This window comes from Cyclopterus lumpus, chromosome 12 (genome assembly GCF_009769545.1).
Source record: "Cyclopterus lumpus isolate fCycLum1 chromosome 12, fCycLum1.pri, whole genome shotgun sequence".
In the NCBI taxonomy this organism is placed as follows: domain Eukaryota; kingdom Metazoa; phylum Chordata; class Actinopteri; order Perciformes; family Cyclopteridae; genus Cyclopterus; species Cyclopterus lumpus.
This window is the reverse complement of record NC_046977.1, coordinates 5,497,712-5,518,747: the sequence shown is the minus strand read 5'-3', so window position 1 is coordinate 5,518,747 and position 21,036 is coordinate 5,497,712. Positions and strand designations below refer to the sequence as shown.

General features: G+C 40.5%; 2 protein-coding genes across 2 annotated transcripts; one reads left to right on the top strand and one right to left on the bottom strand.

Annotated features, from left to right (window-relative positions):
* Positions 1 to 1,592: 1,592 nt before the first annotated feature.
* LOC117740572 (rhotekin-like) lies at positions 1,593 to 14,931 on the bottom strand. Its single transcript, XM_034547057.1, has 13 exons — positions 14,914 to 14,931; positions 13,187 to 13,386; positions 12,652 to 12,698; positions 12,523 to 12,576; positions 12,246 to 12,363; positions 11,920 to 12,159; positions 11,723 to 11,817; positions 11,515 to 11,621; positions 11,172 to 11,300; positions 10,380 to 10,539; positions 5,128 to 5,226; positions 4,048 to 4,135; positions 1,593 to 2,115 (listed from the first exon to the last, which is right to left on the bottom strand). Exons 1-13 carry the CDS (start codon positions 14,929 to 14,931, stop codon positions 2,109 to 2,111), a joined length of 1,362 nt encoding a protein of 453 aa, XP_034402948.1. The 3' UTR covers positions 1,593 to 2,108.
* Positions 14,932 to 16,394: 1,463 nt separating this feature from the next.
* Positions 16,395 to 20,560, top strand: LOC117740871 (kynurenine--oxoglutarate transaminase 1-like). The gene is made up of 13 exons (XM_034547511.1): positions 16,395 to 16,474; positions 16,660 to 16,718; positions 17,417 to 17,564; positions 17,668 to 17,817; positions 18,122 to 18,208; positions 18,303 to 18,428; positions 18,514 to 18,634; positions 18,715 to 18,791; positions 18,877 to 18,966; positions 19,335 to 19,521; positions 19,616 to 19,692; positions 19,890 to 19,976; positions 20,079 to 20,560. The coding sequence occupies exons 2-13, from the start codon at positions 16,666 to 16,668 to the stop codon at positions 20,136 to 20,138; spliced, it is 1,263 nt and encodes a 420-aa protein (XP_034403402.1). The 5' UTR covers positions 16,395 to 16,474; positions 16,660 to 16,665; the 3' UTR covers positions 20,139 to 20,560.
* Positions 20,561 to 21,036: the final 476 nt, after the last annotated feature.

Below are 21,036 nucleotides of genomic sequence, written 5' to 3'. Positions count from 1 at the left end.
GAAGAACCAGATAACCTGTGATGCTTTGCGAAGCTTTCTTTGTATTTGTTTGTCATACCTGCGAGTTCAGCCCATTGTGTTATTGGAATCATTTCTATTTTTGAATTCAATACATATGTGAACCATGATCATGGAAATATACACTCCCATCATTGTATCTATAGGCACTAAGTATTGCCTACAAATTGCTCATCACAAGAGCCCTGTTAAAACTAGTATGATGCCTTACCATTTATTTTAAAGGGAAAGGCATTAAGGGAGAAGCCCCATTGAGCGAGTCCCCTCTTTACAAGTTCATTTTTTTGTTTTGTTCCCCTTTTTACCCGGCTTGTTGTTGCTTTAAATGTATCACCGCGGTGTCAGAAGTAAAGATGCCAGAGTGAACCTGTTGAGGCAAGTATTGTATACTGAGTTACACAAGTCAATGAGAAAAATATACATCCGGCCTTTATTTACGTCGACAAAGCCCTCAGGCTTTTAGCAAATATTGTCGAGCAAAAAGGAGAAGAGCCATAGGTGTTGAATTCCATTGGAATTCCTGCATTTCAAAGATATATATATATATATATATATATATATATATATATATATATATATATATATATATATATCTTTATTCCTGCACTTCAAAGATATATATATATATATACATATATCTTTATCTATATATATATATATATATATATATATATATATATATATATATATATATATATATATATATTTGAAGTGCAGGAATTCCAATATAGTAACATTCCTAAACACAACCAGACATTGTGCTTGAAATACAATTATTAAAACCGTCAGTTATTCTCTGAACATTTCCGTTTATCGATTTATTAGGAATTTTAAACACACAAGACAATAGAGTTTAGTACAGTTTTAAAATGTTAAATAAAGGCAATGTTAAATGCTAAATAAAGGCGAAATACATTGATTGGATTCTGAGCGCTGAGTGTGTTGTCGGACTATTGGCATGCCGGACATACTGTGGCACTAAATGCGTCAAATTATACACCATAACTTAGTACTACGAGCAGAATAGCATCCAACCGTAGAATATTTAGGAACTGATTATTGCATTTTATTTCTAATTAAACTATGCTCTTGTAAAATGGTGTCTAATTGTGTATTCGGATCGTCTGCTTGGTTTCTAATTTGATAATAATTTGGTATAATCGTGTCCAAGTAGAGTATACTTTGGGTTAGTTTTTGATTACATGCGAGTGTATAATTTCTAATTAAGTTAAGTTGAGTTGGTTTACTTTTTAAATGTGATACAAAGTACATCTTATAACATAATAAGACGTATTTTGTATCAAATTAAAAAGTAAACAAATTATTATTTGAGAACAGTGAAATAAACTGTGACTGAAATCACAGTGTATTTTGAAAGTGTTCAAACCTTTCAAAACTTTTCTGCATTTGTGATGTTGAAAACTCAAACTTCAGCATATTGAACTTGATTTATAGATTTTGCTTTTTAAATACGCCTGATTTACTGAACTAGTTTTATAGGAGGTATCTGTGTGTCATAAGATCGTCAACATCGTGTGATGCATGACTAGCAAGAATGCCAAACTGCTGCTGTGGGTTCAATACGCAAGCCTGTTTATGAAAGAAGACACCAGTTTAATTGTTCATAATTTATTTTTTTATAGTGATATTGGTGTGAGCAAACTCCAACTGAAATCATGAAATACTCGTATTGATGCGTGGCTACAGCGCTTGTCCCGACATGACTGCTCAATTATCAGAGAGAAAGCAGGTTGTTTGGTTCAGAACTGATTTATGGTCAACTGAATTATTCGTAGGTCTCTCTTTACGTGAACAAAATCGACAGCGTTGCTAGACGATGGTCCAGTAAAGGCTTTTCTGCATTTACAGTCAGTTTTTGGGGCTTGCTATTTCAGACACACTTTTTAATACTTCTCATTTTCTATTCATGAATATTGGCGGGTAAACAGAAATAATGAAAGAAAACAATCTGACATAAACAGTAAGCTTGTTCCCTGCAGATTTTGAAACCATTTTTCATGCCCCATCCGTCCGTTTCCTAGACCACGGACGAATAAAATCGCTCCTCCACTGCGACTTTGGAAGGGTCATCAATAACTGTAGAAAAAAAGAGAAACACAGAAAACGGTAGTGGAATGTTGTTCTTAAATAGCATCAAATAAGGCTGTATCGCTTCCAGTCGGTTTCAGTTTGTAATTGTATTCAAGAAGAGCCGGTATAACCAAAAGAGATTGTTTCCTCGCACGGTCACACGCAACTTGACATTTAGAATGATAAATAACTGTTAAAACCGCAGGTGGAGCTGCAAGGTTGCCAATCCTCTATGTTGGTGCGAATATGGGGTTGTCTTTTTACATACCAGAATGTCTTTTTTGACAGATCACTTTGACAAGTTCATCATCATACTGGCACAGCGTAGTGCCAAGTTAACATTACGTGGCGCTTTTATAACTTCTTCATTATGATGTGACATAACCAGGCTGCTTGTGATCTCAAAAAATTATCATAAACACCATAATAGGTTATAATTAACACAACACTTATCACTGCAGGGTACATTTCAAGGCTTAATTATTGATTCATCACTGGTTGCAAATCTTTTTTTTTCTTTAATTCAAGGAAATGAGAACGATATAATGATATATATATATATATATATATATATATATGTATATATATATATATATATATATATATATGTATATATATGTATATATATATATATATGTATATATATATATATATATATATATATCAAACTCCTGTAGTGTGGGTCAAACTCTAACCTGTGGCAGTTAGAGAATCAGCAGTGACTCATCGTCTATTCATTTCAAAACAAAAGGCAATTGTACTACCGACTAGTTTTCTAACCTACTTCAAGTATACTGTAATATGACTGTGCGCACAATACAGTGAGAAAAGCACAAACAACATTCCAGATTGCAGGATGCGTGGCTACAGCGAAATCTTTTTCATCTTCTTAGCTTGTTACTTAGTAAATACAGAGTACTCTGTTCTCCTGGACGTCTGGACTGTGCACAAACAAGCCACGCGAACAATAACAACTGTGACATCCGACACCCAGGTGCATTACGTGCAGACTTACACTTGTAACTTTTGAGTGTTTTGAGTCAATGCCGTCATTGTCTGGTGACGTGGCCCACATTGTATAAAAGAACCATAATGTGTTTAAGTCAAAGAGGTATTGTTCTTGCTTGATTAATAATAATGTGTTATAATGGTATGCTTTTGTCAGGTTAGCATAACACATAGCAGGTGTAATTTGTGTCTGGGAAATGTCCGGGTGTCTGCTTCTCAAGAATAGATACCCGCCTTGTATCAACACTCGCGGTATAGTCCCACGAGAAAAATGGACTTGCATGGCCCAGTCCTGTGAGAAGAGAGGAGGCGATGGAATTAACCCCCTCCTTGATGGTTCAGTGCCAATCAGAAGTTGGGATGATGCATACGAACCTGTGATGAAATCTGTATATGTAAGGGCCGAACTTCCAGTTCTAAAGGAGAAGAGTTCTTGTCCCCTCAACCTGTGTGTTGGTGGAAGGACTCCCCTGTGATTGCAATGACAGCGCTTGTACTTTGCTTGTGACCAGAGAATAAATCTACCAGAACGAGAGAAGTTGTTGTCTGAATTCTTCTCGAAAAGGCTCTACCAGGCATCCAAATTTTTACGCACGCTTTCACGGTGATGTCCTGTGTTACGTCGACGCCGACGTCATTGTTTGTTATTGCTTTTTTCCACGAGTGAACAAACTTACCAAACAAGACATGATAATATGTCATTAAAATGCATAAAGCTTGTACTAGCTGAGAGCTCTATAATAAGAAATAAAAACGAAAATGTGGCACCTATAAGATCTGAAGAACCTCAAAGAACTGCGAGGTGTTTACTAAGAATTCATCTGTCGCAGATCCATCTACTTTTGTTGACATCACATGCAATGTTGACGGAAAGAGATGCAATGCAAATTAAGGTGTCCTGGGAACCATGTGAGTGGCAGAGGGTAATACCTTTCCTTGTAGTATGAAGAGAGCAAAGTGCGGATCTCGACGGATAAATCCGGAACCACAAGACCCTCTCCGGGAGAGGAGGGTGTTACTGAAAAAGACAAGGAAGAAAGAAAGGAGTCACTTATATTTTCCTTTTTAAAGCTATAAAAATAAATAAAAAATCACTCATGTTTTAAACACCTGCCTTTTTAACTGGCAACATTCTTTTCTGGTTTCATAAAGGGAAACTTCCTATTCGATTTTATATTTGTTTTTCTTGCAGCCTGTTTGTTATTTATTGGAATTCTATTTAAAACAAAAAAATTCAACATTCACCGACGTCGGTTGCTATTACGGAGCATAGTTGTCATTTGTTCCGATGTGCATGACTGAGGTTTGTTTGTCAGCTGATGGTGCCAACAATGCCCTCATTGTCCCAGGTGTTTGTTGAGCGGCATCATTTATCTTTTAGATCTTGTTATTTTCTCAAACGCGTTTGTCGGCTTTTAGGTAGGCGTCAATTCAACTTTCTAAACAAGAGAGCACATGGTGCGAAAATAAGACAATTCGTTCCGTGTGACGATTTCTTTGGAAACACAGAGAGACAGAACTGGATGTGTAAGTAGGCCACATTTCTTGGCACATTTCCCCGAGGCAGCCATTAGTTTCACTTCTTGTAAATCAATGGAAATGGACATAGAAATCAATCGTCAGACTCCTCAAACTTGGCAATAATAAAATTAATCGCGTGACTGCTTGTATGTGAAAGTGTTTGTATCACAATCCGTCAATTCAGAAATTCCCTCCCACATCATTGTTTTTTTAAAGCCTGTTTTTTTTTTTTTGGCAAGTGCCAGCAGTTCCACAGCATAGTACCTGCCCCAAAAACAAACAAAGCAGACAAAGTTAGTGACTCCCTGGGGAACAGAGTGGAGCATTTAGCCGCTGAGGAGATAGAGATTTCCCTCAAAGGTTAGTGGTGGCGAAAACATTCTTTAAAGTAATGGGAATATGGGAGATTCTAGTGTCTGCTCACATATTTTAATACATAACAAAATGCAGGACTGGAATTGTAGTGTGTGTCTGTTTGTGTCACACTACCTATTTCATGGTAAAGCGATCCCTGCTTCACTGGAATGACTTTCTTGGAGCTCTGCGATTCAATCTTCATGAGTTGATCACAACACTGCTTCCACTGGCCTGCAACAAACAGCATGATAACAAAAAAGCTTCAGTCAGTAAACTTTAGTATCAGCTTATATCTCGATGCAATCAAGCCTTCAGTGAAGTCATTTGGACTCATGGTATAATGCACTTATTGTAAGTCGCTTTGGATAAAAGCGTCAGCTAAATGACATGTAATGTAATGTAATATAATGTTAACAAGTTGGCAGTGTCTCAATATACATTCTGGCTCCAGACAAAGAATGGGATAACATCTGCAAAGGGCTATATACATTGCCAAACCTGTTATACCACACACTAGGCAGCCCTAGGCATTAATAACGTGAGCAATGTGTACATGCCATACTACTGTATTCCGCATTCAGATATAATTGTTGAGGAACTAATTCTTTGAAATTGTCTTCATATGCTTTTCTGGTGTTTTTGAATCACATTTGAATATGTGTTACAAGTCACACGGCTCAAGTCTTCTCATATCAATGATGATGAGAACAAACCAAAGCTCCCATACAGCCAAGAAATAACCCTTTTGGTTGAAACCGAATGACTGCGTTTGTAAATGCCTCTCTGTACTGAGACAGTTTGAATTTGGGATATACAGATCATTTCTTTCCAGAGTGAAATGATAAATGTGAGGCAGTTGAACGGTAAACAAAAGATTGCTGACAAACAAACAGACCTTGTTCAAACCAAAGTCTGGCAAACATCACACATTCACAAATTATTATTCACAATATGGCTTTGAAAAGGATTTTGATACAATTGCTCCCTCCAAACACTTCCTCATTAAAGAGGAGTTGTTCCATGATCTTAATATCCTGAAACACACTGGCATAAAGCAGTAGGTACAGAGGCGGTAATACCCTTACGGTAATACGGTAATACCCTTGGTTCTGGTTTTCTTGAGACTTGGAGAAAAGAGAGAAATGCTCACTTTCTTTGCGCCTGCGAAGACGTGACGTAAATGCCAAAGTATTCCACAACGTAAAGATTCACGGACAAAGAAAGAAGGGGTTGAACAAGAGAGAAACATTTTTCAAGCCCCAAGCCACAAGTTCTGACTGGCGAAAAGCAGAGCCATTACTCAAGACCTCAGGCAAGGAATTTAAACATAACGGAGGGACACCGTCTTCTGGATTTGATATGCCATCAAATGTAATGTGTGTGTGTGTATGTGTGTGTTGTCACTACGGCATAAAATGTGGTCCACAAAGGCGGTTTTGAGTAGTTATTGGCCCCCGTTGTGGCCCCCTGGCCTTTTCTTGTATTTGACTCTTCTCATAGCTTCTAATTCTAAACAAAATAGGCTTTTGCTTATTTCATCAATTCATTTTCTGATGTACATCTTTATTACAACGTGTGTGCGAGTTGTACCTGATGTGTGAGTATATGTGTCAGCGCTTTATAAAACCAGAAAAGTGCATCATTAGAGCCAGGCTCACCTGGCGGAGAGCCTGGAATAACACGGATGTCAAGTTTGATTGAACAAATACGAGCCACAAATATTGAATCCCCCGTCTAGACCACAAGCGGATCAGAGCGTTTATGCTTTAAGTCTATGTTGTGTAATTGTGAGGTTGAAGCCCAATTAAAAGGCACTATTATAAATATATTTATCTACACTTCGTGGGCAAACTGTAAGCTTCACGGCCACCGGACCACTTCATCGATGAGCTCTCGCTCTACAACGGTCTGCCCTGACTGCAGCCACCGTCTCTCTCGCTCAACCACACACACTACCCTGTTGAATTTTAAATATTGAAATAGGTTTTACAAAAATTAATCAACCCCAAAACACGAGGTCCTTGAGCATGCAATAAATAAATAAATGATGGCAAAGAAAACTTTGCTCTGATTTGTCGAGTAGTAGGCGAGATTGGCCGTGGGTGGACGGAGAGACATAACACACACACGCGCACACACACACACACATACATACACACACGCATGCACACACACACACACACACACACACACACAAAGAATGTCTCCTCAGAAGTACACCCGGCAGAGAAAACAATGGCCATATAGAGATGGAGGGGTAGTTAGAATACATATCAATGTATTATAAATCCATGGCAGGCATCTGTTTACCGAAGAACAAAAAAGAAAAACCTACTGAACAAACCCACCCATCACCAATTGGCAGACGTGGAGCATTCAGATACGTCCCTCTGATTGGTGGAAACCACAAAAGAGCTGAGGCGCATTGTGCCCAGAAATAGCATTCAAGGAAAGTGTAAAGGCGTTGTGCGTCTGTCGGATGTGTAAATAAGAAACTGAATGCTAACAAATGTTCCACATTAGCAATAGAGCCAGTCGGGGACTCTATCAGTCACATAGAAGTATTGGCTAATATGTAAAGCTGCTCTTTATCACACCAACATGGTATAAAATAAAATAAAAAATAAAAATTAATTTAATTTAAAAAACAAAAAAAAAGTGTTATTTGATCCAGACTTCTCAGGTATTAATTAACCACTTTTTGAAATCAAGTATGTGGCAAAAGTACACATTAAATGAGACCACGGCCACATCGTCTCATGGTGGTGCTTGGAGGCAACTTACTGCTTGAATGTACATGAAAAAAAAAAATTACTAAGATTGGGAATGTTTTCAATACAAAAACTAGACTCTGTAAAGTACTGACTGACCTATAGATGGACTACAAATACATACATATATAGGATGAGGAAGTACTGACAAATAAAGACAAATAAACAAGAAATATTTTCTTTATGACTCACAGTTAATCAAATGACATGTTCCCTGTTGTTCCCTGATGCCATAAATGTGTCAGAAAAGAATGCCGTCTCGCAGGTATAAACAGGCGTATACCTTAAAATAAACTTGCGCATCCTGATAATGATGATGATAAAGAGCCCCTGTAATCATTTCCATGTCAAGACACTTGGCAGAGTCAAGACTGTAATCGAGTGCAGTATGACGAAAAGTCTCCAGTCCACATTCAATGCTCCCAACCAAGAAATAGTCTGACACGGAAACAAAAAGCACTTATTAATAAGCTCAAACCGTGTTCAAACTGGGGGAATTAATCATACGGTTTTAGTATGCGTGATACAGACCAGAGAGGTTATGTCTCAGCCAGAGCTGCGGGACCAGACGCCACTAAAAGCAGCATCGGGAGGAAGCTAAACTAGGATATCACGCTATTCTGCCACCCAATACGCTCCTGGCACAATCCAGGCTACGGCTGTTGCGCCCACAGGTTTCAAAGGAAATTAAAGCTGCGAGCAGCATTGATCGGGCCCTCGACAATTCACGCACGTCGAGGGTACTTGCTGGACGCCGGTTCGCGCGGCCGAGTGTCTGCGACCGTTGGACCAAGCGTCCACGAGTTAGAGGTTTTTTTGTGTGATGGAAAAGCATCTTCAATTCATAAATGTTAATCACTAAGGATTTTAGACCACTGACCACATTTGAAGCCTATTTGCCTAAGAGGAATGGGCTAAATGATGAAAAGAATCACACAGAAATCAAAATGGCCGACTTCCGGTATAGTTTGGAGCATGGTCCCAAGAGACTTTCTTTTTCGTTTACATGTGTTACATATGCCTACCAAGTTTTAGACATGTAGGCCAAACGTAGCACTGGGGCTGCTTAAATTAATATTTGTAGGGGGCGCTATGACTAGAATTCAAATTAACATATGGATGTCTTCCGGGTAAGTATGTCATGACATATGAGAAATATGGAGCAGATTACATAATGTATGGTCAAGTTAAAACAACTTCCATTTTCATGGCGAATGGTGTTCTTTGCCGTTGCGGCCTCGCACAACGTTTTATATTTTTTAAATCCTTTGATAACTTTTCACTACTAAGGTGTCAAGATCACACTGCCCGACTTTGGAATGAATCGGGTTTAATCTCTAGGAGGAGTTCGCTGTTTTACAACTCCCCAAAACGTGAAGAAAAGGCTTAAAATGTGCTACTAGGTGGCACTATGACTTGAATTCAAAATTAACATATGGATGTCTTCAGGGTCAGTATGTCATGCCATATGAGAAATATGGAGCGATTGACTGCAGCGCCCCCTAATGTTCAAATATTATGAAAAAATCAGAGTAGGTTAAGGGATACAATGTGAACACATGCTAGCAATTTGGTGAGGATAGACCAAGTCATTTGGAAGTTATGGGTCTTTAAATATTAGGCCACACCCCTTAGATGTTAATTGGCCCATATCTTCTGAACGCAATGAGATATCAACAATATTTTCATAAGTTCGGATGATATTTAACCAATAATGAACCACAGAACTTTTCGTGAAAATCGGACCAAGGGTTTAGAATAAAATGGAAAAAACGTGTTTTTTACAAAATTCAAAAAGGCGAAAAATCGGATATGGCGCATTTGATGGTCCCCTTGAACATATTTGTAGAGCTGGTCCAAGTAGACATGTGTACCAAATTTCAATTTAATCGGCCATTGCTGAAAAAAAGTATTAACTTTTCCAACACAAGCGGGCGCCACCGAGCAAATTTTTTCGACTTTTTCCCGACCCCAATCAGATAAGTATTTTCACCGATTCTGATATGTGTGGACATTTTGAAGTATGCAACTTTAGGCCATGACCCTCTTTTCCCCTTTTGCCAGCATAAGAAGAAGAAGAAGAAGAAGAAGAAACATTTGAATAACAATAGGTCCTCGACCGACTTCGTCGGGTCTCGGGCCCTAATAATAATAAGAAACATTCGAATAACAATAGGTCCTCGACCGACTTCGTCGGGTCTCGGGCCCTAATATTAATAATAAACATTCGAATAACAATAGGTCCTCGACCGACTACGTCGGGTCTCAGGCCCTAATAATAATAAGAAACATTCGAATAACAATAGGTCCTCGACCGACTTCGGCCGGTCTCGGGCCCTAATATTAATAATAAACATTCGAATAACAATAGGTCCTCGACCGACTACGTCGGGTCTCAGGCCCTAATAATAATAAGAAACATTCGAATAACAATAGGTCCTCGACCGACTTCGGCCGGTCTCGGGCCCTAATTATGATAGAATCAGGCCACGAACCAAGAATAGAAATAGACACTGAAGAAAACATTGTTCTTGGCCGGTGGCCTGAATTCCAAATCTTTCGCTCGGGTTCATTGTGTTCACTACAGTTCAGTTGTGTTGTTCAAGGCCTCACTCATGTTGTAGACGTGTTGACTGATGGCATCGGCCCATCGCTGCATGTCTTCATGTGCATGCATGCTCAGCAAATAGGTCACATCCTCTCCTTGACGCCTTGTGCTGATATTTATAATTTGGCAATGGACCAGATCGCTCTCTGACATGCAGACGGTATCCTGACATGGGAAAAAAGAAACACACACTTGCTATATTTATAATGAAATAATGACAAATTATTCTGGTGATGTGGTAGGAATATTCTTTGATGCACATGGTGAATTACAAAAGGTGCCATCTTTTAACATTGACGAAGTAATTAAACAGCTTTAACTGCAGTTTGACATGAATGACAAAAACTAACTTTTACATGCATATGGCTGCCGTGAGAGTACATTTGTACATGACCCTTCAATACAGATTGATTGCCTAAAAACATTAGTGCAGGGACACAAGCCAGAAAGGAGACAAAAGAAAAAATGTCTTTACAATGTTGTGATGTCGACTCTGTAACTCGTGTCTGTAGCAGTAGACTGTATACGTGTGATGGAATAGAGTAGAAATACAAAGTAGCATAGAATGAAAGTACTTTTGACATGTAAAAACTGTAGTACAATACTTCAGTAAATGTACTTTCCACTATTTAAAACGTTAAAAGCTATTTCCAATCCTAAAATATACACAATTAAAGCTGGTTTCCTCTCTTTTTTCATTAATTCAGTGCACTCTGTGAGCCTCGGCATGTTATTGTAATCAACATGGGAAATCATGTAAATTAATCCATCTATTTATTCACTCATCCGGAACCAACCTTTTGGATGGGCACGACGAGTAACGGCTCATCCTCAGACTCTTGGTCTTCTTGATTCTGATAGCAGAGAAGACTTTGGCCCCTGAGGACGCCGTAGACATTTTCACAGCGATTAAGGTCGTCTGCGAGCTAAAAGAGAGAAGGGAACAGTTTGATACGGTGTTTTCTGATCAGAATCAGCTTTATTGGCCATGTATGTGTGCACATAGAAGAAGACACACACACACGAAAAAGACAACACAACAGGTAAGCATAATATAAAAAACAGCAACAATGACAATACATTGGGGATAGAATATCAAAAGAATCCACAAGGCCGGACAATATATTAAAAGAAAGTCACCTTAACCTCGAACCGGCCACTTATGATGGGATGCATCATGCACAGGGGCTGAGCTACTAGGCGGCAGCACATATTGCCATACAGAGGCAACCAGAATGGATTATCCTCTGGAAGAAATGAAAAAACAAACAAGGGGATTATGATTCACTTTCAGGGGGGAGAGGAGGAGACAAGAAGAAGAAAAAAGAAGAGAGGATTTGTAACTCGCCTGTTGCTGCTAGAGACCAATCGTGCGTCTTGAAACCTTCCCGGACGTGTTCGATTCTCAGTGTGGTGTGAGCCAGCAGGTTATACTTGGGCCCCCTTACACAGACAGAAAAGCATTGGGCATAATCAAAGTGACACTCGCTTCCAGAATACATCCCCTAAGAGAGTGCGCGTTGCGGGGACAATCGTCATCCTCACAGTGCTGACAGGTCCGGAGATAAAGGGGGCGACGCACTTCCAGGTGCCGCATTTCCTCCACTGGAGCCACAAACAGCTGCGAACTCGAATGCAGCGCGGATCTTTTTCCCAGAGGAGCATCCCACTGAGCCCCCCAGGCAGCTCACTCTCCTGGGTCCTAGAGCACCCGGGGAGAACTCCTCCGCCGCGCAGCTGCTGTACAGCTCCACGCGCAGCTGGAAGCTCGGACCGACCTCCGTGCTGCGTCGACACGTGGACACACGGGTCAAATGGGATTAGGGAACAAGTGAACCTCTTGAAAATAACTGTCCCAACAAGTGGCTTACAATATGGTGGTGCCTTCAAAACAAATGTCAGTTAAGGTCCTGTCCACCATCACCAGATCAGTGTCATGGATCTCTGTGCCACACTGGAGCAGGCAGAACACGGCGCACCGCTGCAGCTCTGCAAGAAACAACAACAACTTAAACTAATTCTAAAGGTCTTGATGTATACTGTATGTATTTCCTCTAATGCAGGTATTTTCGGTGCATGTGTTATGCTGAGGTCATCAGCTTTGTTCATTCCGATTTGTGTTCCCTTGACAACGAGATCCTGACTTACCTCCTTTGTTTTTGAAGTACTCTGAGTCTTTCCACATCAGAGGGATTCGCAGGTCTACAGAGTGAACACGATGAAAGTTAGGTTGTACGTTTTTGAATTCGTGGCAAGATATTTAGATTGTACACACACCTGAGAGGGATATTCTTCCCAAACATGGCACAACATCTTCAGATGGCCTGCAGTAAAATAAATAGATTTACACAATCCACACATACATGCATGCTGTACAGTGATGCACAGTAGCACTTATGCAAGCCAGTAAAAACACAGCACAAAGGACAGAGGAGAAACAACAACTCTGTTATGCAACCTCATCAAAACGGAAGACTTCACTAACATAACATTTGTATTCTACTATATGCAGTCAATTACATGCTGGTAAATTCATTATGAATTTGTGTAATGTTAAGTTCACATTTACTTTATGAACACATTCATTAATCAGGTAAATCCACACATGGAAACAAAAGCTGAGACTCGAAAGGATTGAAAAAGTGAACTTGTCTGACCTCTAGTGGCAGGTAGGAGGCATGGCAATGTCCACAGAAACGCTTGTGCTCTGCAATACGACTGCATACCAGTCTTGAATCCCTCTGCACTGATGGCAGATCTCTTATCTGTCTATTTATCCACACATTCAACATATCCTTGCACTCCATCTGACCTGCGTCCCACTCTCTGGAGGACCTGAGCGTTCCTCATCTTCTGGAGTTGGCTGAGCAGGGCCAGGATGCGGGCCGTGCAGGTGAGCAGGCTCTTGGAGGCCTCCAGGGCCTGCTCTCTCCTGGAGCAAGCTGCCAGGAGCTTGCTGGCCCCCTCCCGCATTCGCACCTCCCTCTCAATCTGCTTTAGCACCTCTTCGTCCTGTCAGAGATACAGTAAGTGTACGGGGGGGCGATCAATATCAATATTCCCATTATTTTGACTAAAAACAACTTGGAATGTCTGTAGGCCGGCCCTGAGAATGATCTGACGTCCATGAACACAAGAGTCAGACTGAAATCTCTCAACAACTATTGGATGGATTGCCCCGCAGCTGAGTACAGACTTCATGGTCCCCAGAGGACGAAGCTTAATTAATTTGTTTTTTTCATTTAACACAACCGGCAGGTCTTCATTCATCCATTGAAATAGCTCAACATCTCGATGGATGTAATGCTAAATTGTTATGGTTCCCTTTCAACGTATCCTATAGATTGAACCCTTGAACTTCCCCATGTTGCATTGACAGCTGTTGGATGGACTGGCCAATGAAATGTGGTACAAACATTCATATTTGCCCAGGGATGATTTTTAATCACTTTGGAGCCCTCCTGACATACCATCATTAGCTCAAAAAACGTATACCTTGTCCAATACTTTGGTTTACGACCGAACATCTGCCAGACTAATTACGTTTCCCATCAGCCTCGGCCGTACTCTGTGAGCATGTTAGCATGCAGACGTAACCGTTTAGCCCAAAGCACCGCGGTGCCCAGGCGCAGCCTTGCGTTGGCGCCGCTGGCCGGGTGTAGACCACTTATTTAATGAGTCACGATGTGAGTTACGAGTGTGATTAGTAATTCCAATTCCAAGCTGTTACACAGACAGTAGCACACATAACCGCCACAGTAATACGGGGTTAAAACCACTGTTGACAGCCTTGTAACTTTCAAAACACACTGACCGGGGGCCCGTTACGTAAGAACCCCGAGCCCACGGGGGCCACGGTGGTAAACTAGTGCGTCGCGATAATCCCTGGATGTCGTCCAGCTGTCAGAGCCCCGAGACTTAACTCACTCCAGGTGAACAATGACGAGGCGCATGTACAATAAACTGTAATAACCCTTTGTCTCTGTTGGCAACAACAGATGTAGTTATTATTTTAAATTGGTGGGGGAAAAAAAATCATTGAATCATTTCTTAAATGTATTTTACAGGATGTCATGATGATTAAGAGCCTGTAGAAATAGCTATATGTGTTATTAGCCGTACACTTACAGACAAGGTGGTGCTCTGAATGAACGTGTCAGTGAGTTGATGCACCTTCAGGTGATTTTATGGCAATGGTTGTTGCATAATCCAGGCAGGTTTTCTGAGCCTAAACTAATAAATTGTGATTTTATTAAACTGAAATGTTTCATTTGTGTCACATTACAATATCTTTCAAAAAGTACAAAGAGCATAATGGAAACATGTTGATTCATTGTCATCAACTACATTTTGCCCAGAAACAGTCAGAGGACATCTGTTGACCAACCGCACATCAATCAGGATTTTTGATCTGTATGGTACTACCATGACAAATTACAATTACCTGTAAAATATAGATTTGTGTACTTTCTTTTTTAAATGTGCATTTGGTACATACTGTAAATAAAAACGTTTTAAAAAAAAACTTCTCCCACTTACCTGGGTGTTATCGCTCATGCTCCTTCTCTGCAGGGCCTCAGAGGTCTGCCGCCGTCTCAGCAGGCAGTTAAGTGAGTGCAGCGACTAATCTCACAGCTGACTGGCTGAGTGCTGCAGTGGAGCAGTCTGTTACTCAACAGAGAGATCAAAACAGTCTTAAGCCTCATTACAAAAGGTTGCAGTCTGAGGGCTTAGAGCCTCAAGCCTGCTATTCAGTTAGCCGTCACATGACACCAATGGATTCATAACTAAGCCGATTCATAAGGATACTATATAAACTACGAAATATGTACAGCGTCTCAAAACCCATTAATTTTAATGTACAACCTGGAGAGATTTGCCAATCAATCACAGGGCTGACAGCACGTCCTGCTTATAATAATAATCCATTTAATTTATATAGTGCTTTTCAAGATACTCAAAGACACTTTACATTATACACAGCTACTGGGAGCAATGCATGGTTAAGTGTCTTGCTCAAGGACACATCGACTAAGGGATTGAACTGCCAACCCCTTGATTGAAAGACGGGCATGCTAACCACTGACCCATAGTCACCCCGAATGTTATGTTATGTTCACACCTACAGGCAATGCAGAGTCACCGGTTAACCTGCAGCTGCATGTTTGTGAAGCACCTGCCGACACTAGAACATACAAATTCCCCATCAGGCCAGATCAATTAATCAGAATTATTTTTATTGGACATGAATCATGGGTGGAAAAACGCGGCTTGCTGGACTGCAGAATTTCTTCAACTCTCTGAGAGAAAGCGTAAGGCCTTTATACCCTCCCGTAACATGGGGGTGGGATATATCTGTATGTCCAGTCACACAAAGGTGAGCCACATCACAGGGAGAGATGCTGAGCACAGTCATGTCGGGCAGAAGTCCATGCATCACGGAGAGTTGGCCCTATACTGGACCAACCAGACAAACAGAATATAAACATGCAGGACGTATAGGTCAACCAGATACACTTATATTATTATTCAAATTCATGTTTGTTTTTTTAGATATAAAGCAGGTTTAAGTGCTATACAAGTACTGTAAAATGCTCAAAATACCAATGTATGATTTACAATGTGAATTGTATGTAAGCAAATGCCAGCAAATTAGAGTTTTTGTGTCATTGATATGTTTCATGTTTATACTCTTTAAATTGTATTCCACTTCTTCTAAATTATTAAACAAATGTAGATTGAAGAGAGTAGTTGTGGAGAAGATCTTTCTCAGAAATGCAATCTGTCACTTTCAGATATATGCAAACCAGGAATGTTCCTTCTATGCTTTGCAGATGTCTTTTTTTGTATCTCACTATTGTGTCGTCATCATTAATATTTTATGACACTCTCATAATTACTTGATGTGGTATTTGTTGCGGGGTTACAAGCCTCTACCTCTGGCTCTGTATCCAGTGCTCTTGATACAGCCGTCATAGAACGGTGTTTACATCCGGGTAACTACTCTCGCTCCGCCCATGCCGGAAGTATAAATTAAAATATAAAGCGCTGCTTGAAGGGGAAGTGTTTTTAAGCACGAGAACTTTGGCTGGTTATTAAGGTACTTTACTTAAAAAATAAATACACACCAAGAGAAACAACACATTTGGAAACATTTCTAGTGCATCAGATATTTTATGGGCGATGGGAATAATCGGCAGTTTATACAGAAACGTTAATGACAGCTGCAGTAATGTGACACGCATACAGCGACACAATGTATTTATGAATGTGCTTTTATTTCAGACAATTATGTCACGACAACTTCAAGCGCGCAGAACTGCCAGTCTCCGTAAAAATGTTTGGTAAGTAATACTATTTGACTCAAGCGGAGATACGTAAATGTATGAATGCAGGTTTTAATACCTGCTCAGATTGTAACTGTCTGAAAGTGGGACAGTCCTTTTAATATAGTTTTTAAATTATGAAACATAACAACATCCAGGAGAAAATAGAAAACAAGACTGAGGTCTGAGTATTAAACAGTAAGTCGTACAATTTCTCTTATTTTCCACTTCCAAAATGTCAATTATTTGGCAGATTTTACTTAATCTGCAATTGAAAAGCAATTATTGTCTTTGCAACAGAATTATGTATTCTATATCACATATTGTTCAGCATCAAGAAAAAAAAAAGAAGAGTATTTCTGCCATTGCAGTCATCAGAGGTGGAAGAGAATATCTCAAGTCGAGGTAACTTGAAACAACATCATTTTTATTATCCTTTTTATTTTTTGGGTGAACCCTTGATTTACTTACTCATTGACAGTTCTAAACATTTTTGCACAAAAAAAAAATAGTTTTAAAATGAGTTCATTCTAAAGCATTTATAATTACAATATGTACATTTTCTTACTCACTTGTTTGTACAAAATTGTTCAATATTCTTATCTGATGAAATGGTTGCAGAGGCACCGGTGGCTCAAAAGGCAGGTAATGACTATCTCAGGATATGATTTATGGTCATATATAACTGTTTGATCTAATCTGTTTTGCTCCAACAGGGTTGAGTTCACACAACTGGCAGCCGACTACAAAGCAGTGAATCTGGGACAGGGGTTTCCTGACTTCTCCCCTCCCAAATTTGTCCAAGATGCTTTTTGTAAAGCCGTGAGTGGAGGATACCAAATGCACCAGTACACCCAACCTTTTGTAAGTGGGAATACACACCTGGGAAAAACATCATAAAGTATTCTTAAGCTTCAGAACAAACCCTGAGAGTCACCTTGTGTTTACGTATCCTTTCTTTCCTCAGGGCCATCCTCCTCTTGTACACATTCTGGCTAAATTCTTCGGGAGGATAGTGGGACGTGAGATCGATCCTTTAGAAGACGTGCTGGTCACAGTCGGAGCTTATCAGGCTCTCTTCTGTACATTTCAAGCTCTGATTGATGAAGGGGATGAGGTAAAAAAAAAATGACATGTAGTGTATGACAATCAACTCAAGTCAAAGTCATAATGTTGCACAGTGCAGCAATAATTAGCAAAAAAACACTCCAAGCGTGTACACGTAGGTTGGAATATAGTGTTTCGGTGTGATGAAACTCCTCCTCATGGTGCACAGGTTAGAAAATAGTACGAGATAGCGAAAATGTATGCCATTAGCCATATAATATAATATAACTATGTATATATTACATACTACATATTTTGGTTTCCAATTTTGTGGCCAATAGCCTTTGAAATAGAACAAACCTTTTGTCTTTCAGGTCATAATTGTTGAACCGTTCTTTGACTGCTACGAGCCGATGGTGAAGATGGCCGGAGGAAAGCCAGTTTATGTACCTCTGAGGCCGGTGAGTGGTGAACACTTTTTTTCCCGAGCATCACAGAGCATCTTTGTCTTTGTCCTTTTAAAGGCAACCGTTATTTTCTTTTGTTAATTTCAAGAAAGTCGAGGGGAGCGCCGTCCCGTCCAGTGGAGACTGGGTTCTTTCTCCTGAGGAGCTGGCCAGTAAATTCACTCCACGCACAAAAGCCGTCGTCATCAACACTCCCAACAACCCACTGGGCAAAGTGAGACCTTTTACCAGAGTGTCTCTTTGTGAAGCTGAATTCAACGTGAACGTAGGCGCCTCTCACACATTTATGTCCATTCCAGGTTTACAAGACAGAGGAGCTCCAGGTGATCGCCGATCTGTGCATCAAACACGACGTGCTGTGCATCAGCGACGAGGTGTACGAGTGGCTGACGTATGATGGGAACAAGCATGTGAAGATAGGTGAGATCAAGCCCGAGTTCAACAGAACGCACCCCGAGGTGTGGAGCTGCGTCTCATTCATGATGTTAACGTGTCGACAGCCGGCCTTCCTGGCATGTGGGAGCGGACCGTCACCATCGGCAGCGCAGGAAAGACCTTCAGTGCTACCGGCTGGAAGGTAATGCACACACTGTCTGAGTCTTTAAATCGTGTTTTATTTCTTCACGACACATTGTTATGATCATCCTTTTCTTTCTTATCAGGTCGGCTGGGTCATCAGCTCTAAGCAGAACATTCAATACCTGAAAATCATCCATCAGAACTCTGTTTACCACTCTCCGACCGCCGCTCAGGTAAATGCATCAAACCTGAGCGTTTTTAGATTAATTTGTAGACATAAAACATCTCTCAGAATGGCCCCCACATACTGCCAGACATGTTGTTCTTCTTGGAATAGCAGTGCTGCAACTTTTATTGAGATGTTTAGCCTCAGTACCAAAGCTGCCCAAAGATGACCTTAAAACATTTTCATTTCCTAACAGACACTTTAAGGAAGAAATAAGGGTTTAAAAGATGAATCGGAAAGACTCAATTTAAAGGACCGGTGAGAGTTCAGGAGAGTTTTTCTTCCACTTCATCAAATCTTCGCGACGATTGTCATTTCACCATAATCCTCTGAAACGTGTCTTATTTCCCATTTTTTGCTCTTTTCCTTCAACAGGAGGCAGTAGCTCGTGGATTTGAGAGAGAGTACGAGCTGTTCGGGACTCCAGAGAGCTACTTCCAGCAGCTGCCTGCCATGTTGCACCAGAAGAGAGAGAAACTGGCCTCCTGCCTGGGGGGCGCGGGGCTGCAGCCCGTCATGCCGGAGGGAGGCTACTTTATGATCGCAGACATCTCGTCTGTCAGTGAGTGAACAACAAAACACCCCAATCCAAATAAAAACAACCTTTTCTAGTTTATCCTTTTATTGATGTTGTAATTCATGTTTGTTTTTGACAGAGGTGGACTTGAGTGACCAGGGCACTGAGGGTGAGCCCAACGACTTCAGATTCGTCAGGTGGCTCACTAAAGAGAAGGTAAATATGAATCATTCATTTAATACATAATTATGATTTTATGTATTCATCTTGAAGCAGTAGCACAAGTGTTGCAGTAGTTTTCTTTTTTTTCCCCAGGAAATACAAAGTGGTTATAAAAAAAAAAAAGGTGATTTGTGCAACATTTATTTATGGTGCGTGACTTTTTTTTTTCAACATCATTTCTTTTCCTTCAGGGTTTAGCAACCATCCCCGTGTCTGCGTTCTACAGCCCCGAGCACAGCCGGGAGTTTGACAAATACATTCGGTTCTGTTTCATCAAGGTAACGTCAACGAGATGAACCCCAAATGAATTCCCGCGCTCGCAGCCTCCTGCCGCCTCGCTCGTTCACTCGCGCTTCCCTTCCCCTCTCGTTGTCTGACAGGAGGACGCCACCCTGAACGCAGCCGAGGACATCTTGAGGAAGTGGAGTCAGACGCAGTAAAAACCGTCCCGCCACATGAAGCGTTACCCCGTCTCTCCGGAGTCCGTCTGTCCGTGGTCGCCTCCGCCACTGAAATGAGCCATAATCAGTGTGTCTGTGTGTCTTAATGGCACAGCTGGGTACCTAAAGACAGTGTTCTCTCCATACAATAATGCACTTTGTGTAACTACTTAGGTTTCAACAACAAATACTTTAGATTTTTCAAGTAGAAATTTGTAATAAAACTTTTAATGAATCCGCACTGTTTTTTTTGTTAGTGTTTCTCTTCTGTGTTGTAGCTTCAGAGTTCTCATGTCTTGTTAAGTGTATATTACAATATTTAGTTGTCCGGGAAGAGTTTGTATTTTTTCAGAGACTTGAAAAATGTGCAGCAACTGTCTTCATGTTTCAATCTCAATAAATGGATTTCATCACACTGAACCGAGCATGCTGTGAGTGTGAGTTATTGGCAAGATGTTTGACTCGAGATACGTCTCCTTTTGATTCAAATGCAATCTTTTCTTGAACATAATTTAAAGATTGCGAGTCGGCAGCCAACCTGATCTCGGCGTGCGTGACTCGTTAACGTCGTCAGCAATGTGCTGATGGCGTTATAAAAAGAGAAATTAAACTTAAAATCAATCTTCTGTAGGATTAAAGGTAGAGACGTTGAAGGAAAAATCCACCCAACAAATACAAATGTTTTCTATTGCTACGTAATAACTGTCTCTGGCACATCGTGTGTGTGCGTTTTTTTCTTTCTTTTACGATGTCACGACTCTGCATTTTGCTCCATAAAGAGTTATTGAAGAGAAACAACAGTACTGTCATGTGCAAAAGGTTCAAAGGTCGGGGGGGAGGAGGGGTTAATGTTGTAGGAAGTTAAACTGAAGTTTGTCAAGAGTTCAATTAGAAACCA